The following is a 16,807-nucleotide window of genomic DNA, read 5'->3' on the forward strand; positions in this document are numbered from 1 at the left end:
CCTTTAATTAAATATGGGTGAAGAGACCTTGAGGCTTTGTGTAGGCCAACCAGACATTGGTGGGCAGGAGCTATTATAAATACCATTTGCCAACAAGGGCTGCTATTTGTGTTAAGAGACACTTCATATTTTTATGGTTGGCTGGACAGTTTTGGGGAAAAGGGAAAATCTGGGAGGGCAATGCCCCCCCAAGCCCCCATAGACTCGTTTTAACTTTAATGACAGTGTACTGTACAAGCATAAGGTTTGAAAAAGAAGCATTATCATTAGGACCCATGATGTTGATCTCAAAGATAAAGCTGACCTTCAGCCGTATACCTCCAGTAGGACAGTCCTCAGTCAACTACTGTATTCATCTAATTCAATTCTGTTGTCAGGTCCTGCTAGATGTTTGTTTTTGTTTAGTGTCCTACTTACCAAAGGTTATGTTTGTGAATGCTATTTAATGTTTTTCTTTTTTACTGAGATTTAGACACTAAAGCTTTACTATTGGATGTAGACGGCATGCATCTGAAATAGGCAGATTCTCACTCTTAAGATAACTGATGCAGTTTAAAGTGAAATTCAAACCACATGTTTTACTGGGTTGACCTATTTGTTTCCTAACATGAAGCATAACTTTAAAAATTTTTAAAGACTAAAGTGAGAACATTCTCACACGTTTCCCCCATACAGCTTCGCTTCAGACTGATGTTTCCCAGAAGCTGAAATCTACGGCTTGATATTTCCACTACAATAATGGAAAGCTTGTTTTCGAAAAGGTCCAAAGTGAGAATTAGAGTTTTGGCCACGGCACTTATTACCCCCTTTCCTCTTTCCTGTCATTCTCTCCCACCCTCGCGCTCTTCAGACATCTGGAAGGTACCACGGGTGATCGTCTCGCTCCAGAACGGCAGCTCTTGTGATGGGAATGGGCTTTTTTAGGAGGCTTTAGACCCTGAAAGTTGTGTGTCGGGATCCTTCAGAGGGCATCGAGGTATGGAATCTATAGTTTATAGTTTCATCACGATCTCTGGAGGCTCGTGTTTTTCCTTACGAACCATTTCGCTATTTCAGAACATGGGAATTTCCTCCAGATGTGTTTAATGTCATGATGTTTAGCAGGTGTGGCGTCCTTATCTCATAACTTGTGTATGCAGTTTCATGGTACACTGTGTTTACTAGTATTTGGGATGTGGATGGGCTTACGTTACAGTTTTTGTTACATAAGATGTATAGCAAACTTAAAACAGAGCATGTGTGCATGTATCTGGTTTTGTTTAAGAATATACAGTATGCTAGCTGTACTTTAATATGACCATTTTATTAAGAGTTACATTTACAGTACAATAAGATCTCATTTATTAACAGTTGAGTGATAAAACATTGAGAAATATATTCATGAATATTTTTAGTCTGTAAAAATGTAGCTAATAGTTATATCATGTTAACTAATAGTTAACAAATGAAACCTAGTTCCAAAGGATTACATACACTCTAAAAAATGCTGTTTTTCTTTGGTTGGACGAACCCAACCCGTTGGGTTAAATTAACCTAAAAATGTTTTATATTTGACCCAACAATGGGATAAAACAACCCAATATTTTGAGTTGAAGCAAATCCAACAGGTTGAGTTTGTCCCTTTTTGACCCAACGCTAGGTTAAAAAAGAGTAATCTTTGCAGATTTTGCTAAACTACCCAAAACATTTACAATGAACTACAAAAAGTATTTTATGCCATTTTTCATTTTTAGGTAAAACACAATTTTTCATTAAACATGTAAAGGCTTGTCAAAAATAAGTGAAAGATGCTAAATGAATGTAAACTTCATAAGAGTCGGTGTAGGCACCAGACATTTATTAAACCATCATGATCCATCTAACCCTGAAGATTTGTGAACGCTTTGAAGAGAAAATCTGACCTTTTGTAGAAAGCAACTAACATGAGTTCAAGTTTATGTTGGCGTTGGGGCTTTACCAACATTCTTATCATTTTTCCATGATTTTAAGGGTTAGTTGACTGATAGGGTTGGGACGTTGTGTCTTTGACTGGAATGTTTATCCAGGACAAAAGATGTTGATCCAGGAATACATCCAGTTATGGTCACACTGACGATATTGAGACAATTATTTTAAAACTTAAATCTGTAAATCCTTTGAAGGATCTTCATTTCAGCATTTCACTATCTGAAAACCAAACAGTTTTATAAGACACCTGTTGGATATCGATTGCCTGTTCATATCCCATCCAAACTGCTCTCAGATCAGGAGATTAAAAGTGTTTTACTGATGATAAATCATTTATGTAATAAATCAAGATCCGTGTTTACTTACTGCGATGTAATAAAGTACATCATTGCATGCTGAGCAATAAATGCTGTTGTCTGTAAATAGTCGCCATCTGTTCTGAATTCAGTCCAACACTTTTACAAGAAAAAAATCAAATGGGAGTTAAAACAGAAATATACTCACAAAACCTCATGTCAGTTTAACAGTTAATCATGTATATGTTTAGCAATTCACATAAATATCATTATTGTACATATTTCTGTTTTGTTAATTTGTCTAAATATTAATTTATTAATATTGATTTCATTCCTACACGACCTTAATATGATCCCTTAATTTTTGTTTTTACTAAAAGATAGAAATTGTTTTAATAATGCTTAAATATTTGTACAAGGACGCAAAACATTACTACTTATTAAGTAAAATATTTTTGCAATGTTTTGACAACCCTTCAGATTTAATCATGTTAAATTACTAAGGTTTCTTTTCAGATTTCAGTAGGTTCTGGCTGGACTGTTTTGACAGAAATCCAGAGCTGGGAGGGAAGATCTGGACTTTGTTTGGCTCAAGTGAAAGCATTCAGGCCCAGAAGCGATGGGTCATCGGTTGTTGGAGTTGGCGTTTGTGGTTCTGTTGGGCTCCACGCTTGTGCAATGTCAGGGAGAAATGGACCTTGAGTTTCACCCGACGGAGAATGACATGGAATTAGACGGAGGAGACGACTCAACCGGAGAGGAGAAGAATGTGGAAGATAAAATATCTTGTCCGGAAAAGTGCAGCTGCACGGTGGAGGGATCGGTGGATTGTAATGGAGTCAGTTTGACAGAATTCCCAGAAGAGTTATCGGAGTACACAAGACAGCTCTCTCTGCAGGTGTGTCCGATCAGGAAAAAAAGCAAATATTGACTTTTGTGAGGACATTAGAAGTGTCTAAAATGTTTCTTCTTTATATTTAGAAACATGTCATGATGTCATTCCAAACCCCGTGTGACTTCTGTGGAACACAAATGGAGATGTTAAAATGTGTGTTTACGTATTATTCTTATATAGTAATAGCCAATAAGACCGATGCCGTTGAGCTCCTAAAATACAAAAAAAAAAAAACACCTTAAAAGCATTATAAAAGCTGTCTATGACTCATGTGCAATGTCTTCTGAAGTTGTTTGAGGAACCGACCAGAAGTGAGGTTATTAATCTGTTTTTATATTCTGTAACTCAGTTGGTTAAAGGTATTGCGGAGGATTTTCTTTTTCCGGGTGGATCATCAAGACTATTGGTCCTCCTAGTTGTCAATCAGGAGTGTTGTCCAATTGCATATTTTTAAAAAGTGCAGAATGTGGTTCTTTTCTATAATTCGAGAAAATCCTCCGCTACACCTTTAAGCGTTGATAGACTTAATTGCCAGGGAGCACATACTGATAAACGTGTAAGGAATAATTGAAGATGAACCATTGAATTATAAGAAAATAATGCACACCCAAGGTGGTAATACGGCATGACGCAAAGCGGTGTGCATTATTTTCAAATAATTCAAAGGACCGGAGTCATCGCTTATACCACGGTTACCACAAACATTGCTCTGGTGCCTATTTTTAAAACATTTGACAAGTTAGGTGTGCGGTTATCAAAAAATAATGCATACCCGTGGAACATTTCTCAACCAATCAGAATACAGCATTCAACACACCCGTGGTATAAATAGACTTAATGCATCATACAATATAAAAATGATTGGTTGACTTTATAAAATTTAGGAAACTCGTTGCGTTAAATTAAAAATTAATTATGCAATTTCCATACTGTTATGTATCCTCTCTGGTAAACATATGCAACAACATACATCACAGCAACCTTATGTACCAGGGGATATGTAACAGTATGGAAATTGCTTACTTGTTTTTTATTTGACGCAACCGGTTTCCTTAATTTTTTACGTAAAGTTGACCATAATTTTTACAGTCCCTTTGGATAAAAGTGTCAAATACATGAAATTGTAAAAATCTCGTATTTGTCGTATTTGTCTTTATCCAATACGGTGCTGGAAATAATTTTGCCATCTTTTATGCTAAATGTGATAAGTTTAGTTGTCATACGTGTGAATATATGATTTTAAAGCAGGACTTTTTACTTCAGAAGATTTCAAATTCTTTTGGAGCTTGGAATTGTCGCTCTTAATTCCCTTTCAATGCAAAGAAAAATCATCAAGGACATTCTGCTGAATTTCTCATTTTGTGTTCCACAGAAGAAAGAAAATCCAATGGGTTTGGAAAGACGTGACGGTGAGTAAACCATGACAGCCCTTTTATTACTGGGAACAGATATTCCTTATATATTTTTTATGAATCTGCATAATGGAAAAAAATGTAAAGAAGTTTGTCGATGTATCTCAGAATAACCAAATCGCTGAGGTCACATTGGAACATCTATCACATCTACAGCAGCTGGAGACCCTGAATCTGCAGAACAATCGCCTCACAACACAAGCTACAGATGAAAGAGAGAGAGAGAGAGAGAGAGAGAGAGAGAGAGAGAGAGAGAGAGAGAGAGAGAGAGAGAGAGAGAGAGAGAATAAAGGAGGGTCACTATAAGTCTTTGCCAGTAAATGAACTCATCTGTTTCCTGCATGTGTGGTCAACATGGCTGTTTAAAGTGGAAAAAAATCTGTTTCATCGACAGAAATATTAACTTTTTGTTTAAAGGAACAGTTGCAGTATTGCTTTACATGACTTAAAATAAACAGCTGATCCATAAAGATTCTCCTTCATGTCACATTGTGTTTTTATGGAAAATGATATTATTACAGGTAAATGGAATCATTAACAAGATGAGGGTAAATTTACAGGAAATATTTTTTAAGTGTGAACTTAGATCATTAATTATAGCATAATAAAATTGACACTTTGTAGGTGCGAGAAAAAATGCTGTTTTTAGGGTTAAACGCAAATAAGCTGATAAATGCAAACACTGATCACCATAATGGTGGTTTGTTGAAATTATATGATATATGACCCCTATAACATATTTAGTGTTCTGTTCATAAACACAAGCTTTTATAATATATATCTTTTGAGCGGTACTGTCTATTGATGTTAATTCTTTTAAAAAGTACATTTTGTGTATCTTAATATTTGTGTGTGTTTGTGCGTGTGTGGTTCAGGTCTTGACGATGAAGCGTTTCATATTCTGGAAAGGTTGAGTTATTTATACTTGGCAAATAATAAGGTAAGTCATGAATGTTTCTTGTCCTATCTTCTCTTGTGTGTAATTACAGTCGGATCTGTCTGTGCAGCAGTCTCAATAATAATCAGCAGACTGTCATGTTTGAAGTTTTTGCATTTCCAATGAACAAACATGTCTCATTTGCAATGCTGATCTATCAGACAATCCTCCGCTTGTGAATACTTGACGTGCCGTGTGATTTTAATTTAAAGTGTTTGCAAGCAAATCGCAAAGTCTTTATTAGTTGCAAAACATGAAATCTGTTGTGTTTTGACAAGTAAAAAAGTTTTGGTTTTGCCATGAATGCATTTGTTCATTGAATACCCAGGTTTGTTTAAAGCTGTCTGATTAAAAACACAGTCCAGTGTTTTTGTTAGACATGAGACAAGCGTTTGTGTCCCGGTATCGTGAGCCAACTTGGCTGGGTGTCATGGTCATTGCTGCATAACTGCCAACTCATTCGAGCCTCACAGTGGATGAGGAGCAGCCAGACATTGCATCTTACATTTATTTTTCCAGTGCATCATGGGATTGAACAACTGCACTTGATAATGTCTATTTTGGTTGTGAATTCCACTAAGGATGACTGTATCTTCAAATAGTGCACTATACACAGCAACATTAACACAGCTCAGTGTTTATATAGGTCCACACTACACAGTGTTACGGTAATCTGTGACTTTATCCTTTAAATCACCATCTCTGCTTAAACATAAAAATGCATCTTAGTTGTAGACTAATTTTCTTAACTTAGATTTAGATGATGACTGATTAATTTAAAATCACCATTATGGTGATTTGTGTTTGTTTAAGTTAGATTCCTGACTCTTGTTAGTTTTTCTGGCTGCTATAACTTTGTGTGTTTAAAACATGTTTGTTGTGTACATGGGTATCACGGGCTGTTTAAGGGATGGTTTTGACTGTTCTTTTGGCAGCTGGTAACAGAGACACAGTGCAACAGGCTTAAACATGCATGCACTCATGCGCTGATCTCTGGATGTACCAGGCCAGATTTTTGTAATCGCCCATTCGTGGGTGTGCCAGGCCATGACACCGAAGTGGCCCGGCCAACATCCAGCTGTTTTCACTGTGCACGGATTTGTAGCTGATGGACTTGAAAAAAAATAACAGGAAGAGAAAGATCCCACTAGATCTTCGACGACTTTATCCCCTGACACTGTTCTGGTTAATGCTACCGTCTAGCCGGAAAGTTTAGGTTTTAAGGGGCCATAGAGTTATCTGCCTGTCAATTAACTACGGTTAATTTTTATTTATGAGTTTGGCAGAAGCTTTACCCAAAGTGACTTTTCCGTGTTTTCTTAGTGCATATTTGTTCATCAGTATGTGTGTTACCTGAAAAATCAAACTCACAATCTTTGTGTTGCTAATGCAATGCTTTAATGCCTGTTTATGACTGATATCACCAATTACCTTGCAACCCCATTACAGATCGAAACACTTGTTTTCGTTTTTTTAATTTGTGCCATTTTGCCGAAAGACAATGTCCATTTGCTCTTTCAGCAATCCTCTTCAATCCCAGGAGAAAAGCTGGAGGTCTTGATAGCATCTCAGAGAGTAAATGTCAAAGTGAAGGAACAACACATACTTCAGCACTGCAGGGACCCTGAATGGAGATTAACTTTCTTTTTGAACACATAACAGCTAAAACAGCTCTGTCACAACTTGTTCCAGTCATTAAATAACATTAAAACTTTGAGGATATAGACGTTTTGTGAATTGTACTTGCCATTTTGTAAGCATCCCTGTTGGACACAAAAATTGGAATTGTGCCAAATCATCTTTGCCAATAATGTTGTGCAATTGTTTCCCTTTGTGCTGCTTGGGCTTTTTTCAGCTGTTTAGGTCAAAAATTAGTTACTGAGCAAGTACATAACAATCAGTCCCTTTTCCTTACCAAGATTCACAATAGTAATCTGATAACAACGATTTATATTTTGAGCCAATGGGTAACGTCAATTTGACGTCATTTGACTTCAACCCAGAAAAAGAAAAGTACATAAAGTAACCTGCAATTTTAAGTTTCAAACAGAGATGGTGATTTCAAAAGATACAGAATGTAACTCTAAAAGTGATACTCCAGCAAAATATCAAAATTACCCCATGATGTACTCACGCTCAAGCAATTCGAGATACACATGTCCATCATCTTTCAGAGAAACACATTTGGAGTTATTTTAGTACATGTCTGTGCTCTTCCAAGCTTTATAATGGTAGAAAACAGGGATCAGGGAACAACTTCTGAACTTCTAAACAACTTCTAAACAACCCCCAAAAAGTTAATTAATTCCTCACAGAGGTAATACACGTGGCTCCAATGGGTTAATAAAGGTCTTCTGCGGGTAATCAATGTGATTTTGTAAAAAAAAACATATTTAAAACTTTATAAACCGTAATAACTAGCTTCTGGTAACGATGCCATCTTGGCAATGCACTTTTTTGGGCTTCAAAGTCAGAATTTGTTCCCTGATCCATGTCTGTTTGTAAATCATGGGCTTATTTTGATATTTGGCTCCAGTATCGCTTTGAAAGATTCTTCATAGTGATGCTATAGAAAAAACATTTTTGGTTCCTCAAAATAATGATTTCTTTCATAACTTTTTATACTCTAAAGAACCTGTTGAATGAAGGTATACACTGAAAAAAATGATTCATTGAATGTAATCAATTTTTTAAGGTAAGTGGTTGCAATCAATTTATTTAAGCTACATTTAAACAAAAGTTTTATATTTTATTTTACTTTACCCATCTTTTTTGTTTAAATGTAGCTTAAATAAATTGATTGCAACCACTTACCTTAAAAAAATTGATTAAATTCAATTAATAATTTTTTTCAGCGTAGTAAAGTGAACAAAATATCCAGAAGATTTGATCCAAAAATACTGCAAAAACCATAATAAATGATTTAAATAACACAGTCTGAATAAATGTTTGAATCTATTGAAATGTATCATTTGTTCAACAGCTCACAGCTGCCCCGAGGCAATTGCCCCCCTCTCTGGTCAGTGCTGACTTTGCTGCTAACCATCTGACTAAGATCTACCCCAACACATTCGGCCATAAACCTGCTCTCAAGTAAGCATCGTCTTTATTTACATGCATTATAATGCGTCCTGTGATTAAGTGTCTCAATCAGACCTTTGGATTTTTAGGTCAGTTTACCTCCATAACAACAAGTTAACAGACGCCGGTCTACCGGAGAACATGTTTAATGGATCAAACAGCCTCGAAATCCTCATTATGTCCAGTAATTTTCTCCGGTACGTTCCACAGGATCTGCCCAAAGCCATCTACCGCTTACACCTGAAGGTATGATCACAGAATAAAGGTTTTCAGAAAACAATACAGACATTCATTAAATCTTTGTTTTTGTGTATCTGTTTGTTATGCTTTAGAATAACAAGTTAGAGAAGATTCCCGCAGGTGCGTTTGATCATTTGATTCATCTGCGAGAGCTCTACCTGCAAAACAACTTCTTGAGTAATGATGGCATAGACAACGAGACATTCAGGTTAATCGAGGAAAACATGAAACCGCTCATCTCTCTTGTTTATATTTCTGTGACAAACGAGCTGTAATTGATGAATTCTCTCTCTCATCAGCCATTTGAACAGGCTGGAGTATCTGGAGTTGTCCAACAACAACCTGACCGCGATTCCCCTCGGACTCCCTCGAAATCTCATCCTGCTTCACCTGGAGAAGAATTCGATCCAGGGCATCGGCTCCAACGCTCTGACGCCCATCCGAAACCTGGAATACCTCCTTCTCCACAACAACAAGCTCCGGTCTCGGTTCATCCATCCTGCGGCCTTTCAGGGCCTCAAACGTCTGCACACCGTTCACATGTACAACAACCTCCTAGAGCGAGTTCCCCGCGGCCTTCCCCGTCGCGCCAAGACACTCATGCTGCTTCACAACCACATCGGCGAGATCGGACGCAACGATCTGATCATGCTTTACACCCTCACGGAGCTCAACCTCAGTTACAACCGCATCACCAGCGACAAACTGCACAGAGAAGCCTTCAGGAAGCTCAGGATTCTGGAGACGTTGGATCTGTCCGGGAACAAGCTGCAAATGCTTCCTATGGGACTTCCCAAGAGTCTTCTGATTCTAAAGGCGAAGGACAACCAAATGACGGAGATACCTGAGGGGTCGCTGTTGGGTATGAGCAAACTGAAGGAGCTTTATCTGAGCAATAATCAACTGAAGCTCAACTCCTTCTATCAGGGAGCTTGGCAGGAGCTGAGCGGGCTCACGGTGAGTCCACCTAAGGTTTATATTCTGAGGGTTTACTGGTTTGTTAAATTTCACTTCAGCTTTGGCAGATTCTGTCGTAGTTAGAGAAAAAACTGAAAACACAGAATGAATCAAACTTGGTTGAGCATTGACTTAATGTATATCTTAAATGCAGTGGCAGCTGGTGACTTATCTTCCGAGGGGCGCATATTCAAAATATGTGTCATGTGTGGTTCTTCATGTCAAAATATGTGTTTGGTGCCTCATGTGAACCTATGTGCATCAGTGGCGGTTCTATACGGAGGCCAAGGGTGGCCCGTGCCTCTGTAGACAAGTCCCTGGCCACCCCTGTGGCCACCCCGTGCTGACCAAATAAAAAAAGTATACATTTATTTTGATTTTACACGCGAGCGCCAAAAGCGGAACTAATCCGACGCATAACGTTCTAAACGGGCAAATTAGAGCGGCGCACCCAACCACTGTAGCTGGCTGCGGGTGCTGGGTGCTGCTCAGCGAGTGTCTCAATTCGTTCTCAATTTTCCGATGTTGTGAATGTGTATGCAGGTTTGGTCACTGGTAAGGACTCTAGCTCACTTGACATTGGGACACTGTTCACTTGTTCTCCTGTGACGTGGCTGCTTAAGCGGGTTGTGATCATTCACAGCTGTTACTCATCAACAACCGGCAAAACCAACATCTCGCTAAATTTCTAAAGTTTACACATTGTAAAAAGCGCTGTAATTATGCTCTTACATATACGTGCATAAAATTGGAGGAATATAATTAAATGTGTCATATAAAAATGTTTACAATTTAAAATAAATATTATTTTGAATGCTGATTAGATTGTGGTCCCTAACTGTCTAGCAAAGTGTGTTTATATGTAAACTACAACAAACGTTTGTCTTTATAAAAGTTTGCATTTCATAAAGTTTATTGAGTAAGCTCGCATGATTTTCGGTTGTGGGGCTTTAGAAAAGAGCCAAGCTCCCCTTTTGCACCTGCACTCACTCTTGTATTAAATAAAGATTTATATGATTGTAAAGTAAGATAAAGTTTATGGGTCAGTTTCCCGGAAAGGGATTAGACTAGTCCTAGACTAAAATAAATGTAAGAGCTGTCCAAACTGAAAACAACTTGCAATGCCATATTTTAAAATACATCAGTGCCCTTTGTTTTGCTTCAAAATGCACACAAGTAATGTATTTAGTAAGGCATGTTTGTTAAAACTAGTTATATTTCCTAATTAAACTAAGGCCTAGTCCTGTCTTAAACTTATTCCTGTAACCCCCCTTATAATCTTTAAATATAATTTCTTGCCGTTTTTTTATGTGCCCCTCTGGTAAAACACTGGCCCCTCCTTGGCCCCCCTAGTGAAATTTGTCTAGAACCGCCACTGATGTGCATCATGTTTCATGTCAAACCACGTGCCTACTGCACACGTGTCAAAAGGGTTTATGATAAAAGCTAGACACTATCTGAACACTAAACTCTGATTACACATGATTTAAGTTAATATCTGGCAAACACGAGCGTCTCTTTTATCATAAAACCCTTTGAAGAATCTGCAGCAGGCTCGTATTTTGATGTGTGAAGCACATACATTTACAAATGTGCCGAACACATATTTTGACGTGACATGACGGGCTTACTATATGATTTGACAAGTTTCGCATCGTGCTCATTCGAAGAAGAAGTCACCGCCCGCCACTGCTTGAATGCACTGCATATTGCTAGATAAAACATATAAAAAATGCATAAATTGAATATAATATATAAAATATTTAATATAAAAATATAAAAAATAAAAACATTTAATATAAAAAGGCATAAATTGAATAGAATATATAAAATATTTAATATAAAAAATGAATATAAAAAAGCATCAATTGAATATAATATATAAAATATTTAATATATATTTAATGTACATTGTGTGCTTTTTTATATATTATGGACATTTGTATATTGTGCGTGCTTTTTATATACTATGGACGCTTGTTTGTTGTATGTGTTTTTTATATTTGGACCTTGAGTCTGTCAATAAAGATAATAATAATAATAATAATAATAATAATATAGAAACATAAACATGTAAAAACATTTAATATAAAAAAATTTATATAAAATGCATTGAATATAACATATAAAATATTTAATATAAAAAATAAAATAATTAAAAATATTACATATTAAAATCCATAAATTGAATATAATATATAAAATATTTAATATAAAAAATATAAAAAATAAAAACATTTAATATAAAAATGCATAAATTGAATATAATATATTAAATATTTAATATAAAAAATTAATATAAAAAAGCATCAATTGAATATAATATCTAAAATATTTAATATACATTTAATGTACATTGTGTGCTTTTTTATATATTATGGGCATTTGTATATTGTGTGTGCTTTTTATATACTATGGAAGCTTGTATGTTGTATGTGTTTTTTATATTTGGACCTCGAGTCTGTCAATAAAGATAATAATAATAATAATAATATAGAAACATAAACATGTAAAAATATTTAATATAAAAAAATTTATATAAAATGCATTTTATATAACATATAAAATATTTAATATAAAAAATAAGATAATTAAAAATATTACATATAAAAATCCATCAATTGAATATAATATATAAAATATTTAATAAAAAAAATAAAAAAATATAAACATTTAATATAAAAATGCATAAATTGAATATAATATATAAATATTTAATATAAAAAATTAATATAAAAAAGCATCAATTAAATATAATATCTAAAATATTTAATATACATTTAATGTACATTGTGTGCTTTTTTATATATTATGGACATTTGTATATTGTGCATGCTTTTTATATACTATGGACGCTTATGTTGTATGTGTTTTTTTATATTTGGACCTCAAGTCTGTCAATAAAGATAATAATAATATAGAAACATAAAAATGTTAAAATATTTAATATAAAAAAATTAATATAAAATGCATTGAATATAGCATATAAAATATTTTATATAAAAAATTAAATAATTAAAAATATTACATATAAAAATCCATAAATTGAATATAATATATAAAATATTTAATATAAAAATGTAAACATTTAATATTTAAAAAAAATATATAAAATGCATAAATGTAAAAGTGAGTGTTTGGTTTTATTGCTTTTATTTTATATGAAGTGTTTGTGTGTTTGCGTATCAGACGCTGGATCTGTCAGGAAACCTGTTGACACACATTCCCAGCGATCTGCCTGAATCTCTGGAGTATCTTCATCTGCAGAACAACCGAATCAGCACAGTCACATCCACGGCGTTCCTCAATACACCCAACATCAAAGGAATCTTCCTCAGGTCACTTTTTACATCTACTTTCGCTATTATGTTTGTACAAAGTAGGTCCATATCTTCATACAGTACAAAGGTTCAGTGAGAAGTTTATTTAATAGACACAGCGTTGAGCTGCCTTATTGTATTTGTCATAGACAACCCCGCCCTGCATATGTATATACGTGCACATATGATTATTGGTGTCGTAAGAACATACATGTATATTTCTGTCTTTGCTTCACGGTCTCCAGATCAGCAGGTCTCATTTAATGCTCATTCACAAGCTCTTACACTTTTGTAACTCCTAATAACACTTTCTACAAAATCATAAGGTCGTAATGTTCAGGCTGTAAATTGAAGCAGAGCCAGAAGATGATGGAGCGAACAACATAATTTATTTTAAGACGAGCAGGATTTCTCAAAATAGTTTCAGTAGCGTGAGAAGTTTGGTGTTGTAGCGTGATGGACACCTCAGGTTTATTAAATGCTTTGAGGGTTCAAGTAATATTCAAGTGCATTGTCTTACTTTATATTTGTCCTCTCTATCAAAAAATAAAAAAGTATTCAATGTTTAATGCAGTCATGCTAGTCAATTAAAAGGTAGCCATTTAAGTGAATAAGTGGAGAACATCTTGAACTCAATAAAGTTTCCTAATAGACATGCCTGAAGCATTAGTGTCCATGTCATTGTAACTTTTTAGCCATTTAGTTGGTCTATTTATAAGAGTACAGACCGAAGTGCTTCCTGTCCTCAATGGTCATGCAGAGAACATAAAATGCATCACGGTTCAACTATCAGCTTTTCTGAGAAACCATTCGGCTGAGAAATGTAGAGGAGAAACCTTGGATTAAAATGAAAGGATGTTTGACTATAGCTGAATATCAATGAATATTGAATCTTTATATTAAGGATTTCTCTCTCTCTCTCTCCTCAGATTTAATCGTCTCTCAGTTCATTCAGTTTCTGAAGAGTCTTTTTCTCACCTGAGCAAGCTTCAGGTGTTGGACATCGGCCATGGCAATATTTCTCCTAATCGAGGTCAGGAAGAGGAGGAAGAGGTTTTACCAGATGGCGAAAATGAGGAGGAGGATCTCTGAATGGGTGAAATCTCCTCGTGCACCTGGAAAAGTTTGACGCCCTGATGGTTTTCCTAAAAACAACAACCAGCATAAAATAATGCGTTTATAAGCTGGTTGTTGCTGCTTTAAAGAGACAGTTCACTCAAATAATGAAAATTTATATGACTTTCTTTTTTTATGAGATTATCAGTGCTCTTTTCCATACATTATCAGAAACTAGATTTGATATAAACATTTCATTTGTGAGTAAACTGTCCTTTAAGCGTGTGCATGTAACTACTGCATACAGTATAGCTTTATTAAACCACTCGAGTCTTCATCTCTAAAGCCAAACTACACAACATCTGATGCATGAGAAAATGTTTCATGAAACGTGCTGTTTATCTTTTCATTTGAAATAAAATGTCTTTATATAAATGTGAAACAGATATTAAGCAGAAGTGTTTATCAGATATATAAATATTTGGTGCAGGATACCAGAAGAAAATTGTTTATTTTTGACAGATGGTTGACTTTATGAAATCATATTTCTCCACAGAAAGGCTCTGGTGTATTTATTCCCCTTTATAAAAAGCGCTCATCCAAAATTAAAAATATATTATTATTTACTCACCATCTGCTAAGTATTAAACATTAAAAAGTTGACTATGAGTGGTCACCAAACATTGACACTATACGCCTGTGGCGGCTCGTGACTGCTCATCCGAGAAGGACAAATTCAAAATATGTGTGTCGTGTGTTGCTTGCGTTTTCAAAATATGTGTTTGTTGCGTCATGTGAACCATGTGCATCACGTGTTTTGCCAAGGTGGGTGCCTGCTGCACACTCGTCAAAGCCCTTTATGATAAAAGAGACGCTCATGTTCACAAAATACACGCAAGACACTCCCTTAACAGTAAACTCTGATTACACATGAGATTATGTGAGAATCTGGCAAACGCGAGCGTCTCTTTTATCATAAACCCTTTGAACACGTCTGCAGCGGGCGCTTGTTTTGACAAAACACGTGATGCACACCGAATCACTTAATGCGCAGAACACATATTTTGTAAAAAGGAACCACACACATGACGGGCTATACATGTTGTGACGAAGTTCGCATCAAGCGCCCTCGAAAAAAGAAGTCACCGACCGCCACTGCTATATGCCATTGGTCCTGCTTGTGTTTTGTATGTAATTTTAACACCTCACACCAACCTATCCAACATATGGGGATTCATTTGTAAAATGCTGCGTGGGAACCATCCTGCATTTGATCTTGCGATCATTTAGCGGAAATGCGTACGTGTGATTCATGGGCCGAACGTACGCGCAGAGGATGCGCGTGCCCCTTTCGAATCTGTGGATCGCAAATGAACTTGAACTTGTGCGCGGCTGCGGTTTCAGGGGGCTCATTTATAAAACGTGTGTACGCACAGATTTGATCGTAAAGTGTGCGTAGGCAAAAATCCACTGCAAAGTCCATATTTATAAAAACTGTCTTTGAGGTGGAAAAGTGCTTAGTGTCACGTCAGGGTCTGAGCAGACGTACGAACTTTTGCTTGTCTGATTGCTGCAGGTTTTCGGAAATATAAGCCATTCTTGCTGTTTGAAATTGGGTTTAAACATTGACAAGCGCTCTTTTATATGTCTGACATTAATTACGCATCGTTTAAAGGCGGAGATCTGAAACAGCTCGGCTGCGCGCACAAGTTCAAGTTGGTTTGCGGTTTGTGGATTTGGAGGGGGTGCGTGCGTTTTCTGCGCGTGCGTTGGGTTTGTGGATCACACGTGCGCATTTTTGTTGGATGATCGCAGGATCAAGTGTGGGATGTTTTTTGCGCAGCATTTTATAAATGAGGCCCCTGGTGTGCAAAGCTATCGTTGGGCTTCAAAAGGCACGAAATGGATTGATGCTTATACTGAACTCTCATTTAAAGGGACACTCTTTTTTTACCATTTTGGAATCCATTCATCTGATCTCCGGGTATAGCGGTACCACTTTTTTGCATAGCTTAGCATAATCCATTGAATCTGATTAGATTAGCATCACGCTCAAAAATAACCAAAGAGTTTGTAAATTTAAAACTCGACTCTTCTGTAGTTACATCGTGGACTGACAGAAAATTAAAAGTTGTGATTTTCTTGTCAGATATGGCTATATGACTCTCATTCTGGTGTAATAATTAAGGACTTTGCTGCCTTAACATGGCTGCAGCAGGTGCAATGATATTACGCAGCACCTGAAAATAGTCCCCTTGGGTACTTTCAATAGCAGGGGACTGCGTAATATCATTGTGCTTAATTATCAGACATGCCTATTTTAAACACCCTGCCTGCTTTAAAAGAACAAGTAGTTCCCAGGAAGATTTTAATTATATTAAATTAATGTCAATAGTAAGTCGTGATAAAAACAAACGCAGATATACAGATGGATGTATCCTGCAGAGAAAAACACTGAGCACAAGGCTATAATTTTCTTATTTGTTGTTTTGTACCATAAATTTGAGCTTGCGAGTCTGTAATCCTCACACAAAGCTTTCTCTGACATGTTTTGAAAGCGGATGTTGTTCTGATGGAAACAAAAAACATAATTTTGCACTTTTGGTTGTTTATCAGGCTAAAAGCATACTACCATACTACTCTTATTTTTACAGTTTATCTTATGT

At 35.9% G+C, this 16,807-nt stretch overlaps 1 protein-coding gene across 1 annotated transcript; it reads left to right on the forward strand.

Moving 5' to 3' along the window:
- Window positions 1-720: 720 nt before the first annotated feature.
- On the forward strand, window positions 721-15,395 carry podn (podocan). The gene is made up of 10 exons (XM_073875580.1): window positions 721-976; window positions 2,760-3,141; window positions 4,659-4,750; window positions 5,424-5,490; window positions 8,471-8,580; window positions 8,658-8,814; window positions 8,901-9,016; window positions 9,108-9,765; window positions 12,955-13,103; window positions 14,015-15,395. The coding sequence occupies exons 2-10, from the start codon at window positions 2,863-2,865 to the stop codon at window positions 14,175-14,177; spliced, it is 1,791 nt and encodes a 596-aa protein (XP_073731681.1). The 5' UTR covers window positions 721-976; window positions 2,760-2,862; the 3' UTR covers window positions 14,178-15,395.
- The last annotated feature ends 1,412 nt before the right edge of the window (window positions 15,396-16,807 follow it).

The sequence above is a fragment of the Misgurnus anguillicaudatus genome, chromosome 13 (genome assembly GCF_027580225.2).
Source record: "Misgurnus anguillicaudatus chromosome 13, ASM2758022v2, whole genome shotgun sequence".
In the NCBI taxonomy this organism is placed as follows: domain Eukaryota; kingdom Metazoa; phylum Chordata; class Actinopteri; order Cypriniformes; family Cobitidae; genus Misgurnus; species Misgurnus anguillicaudatus.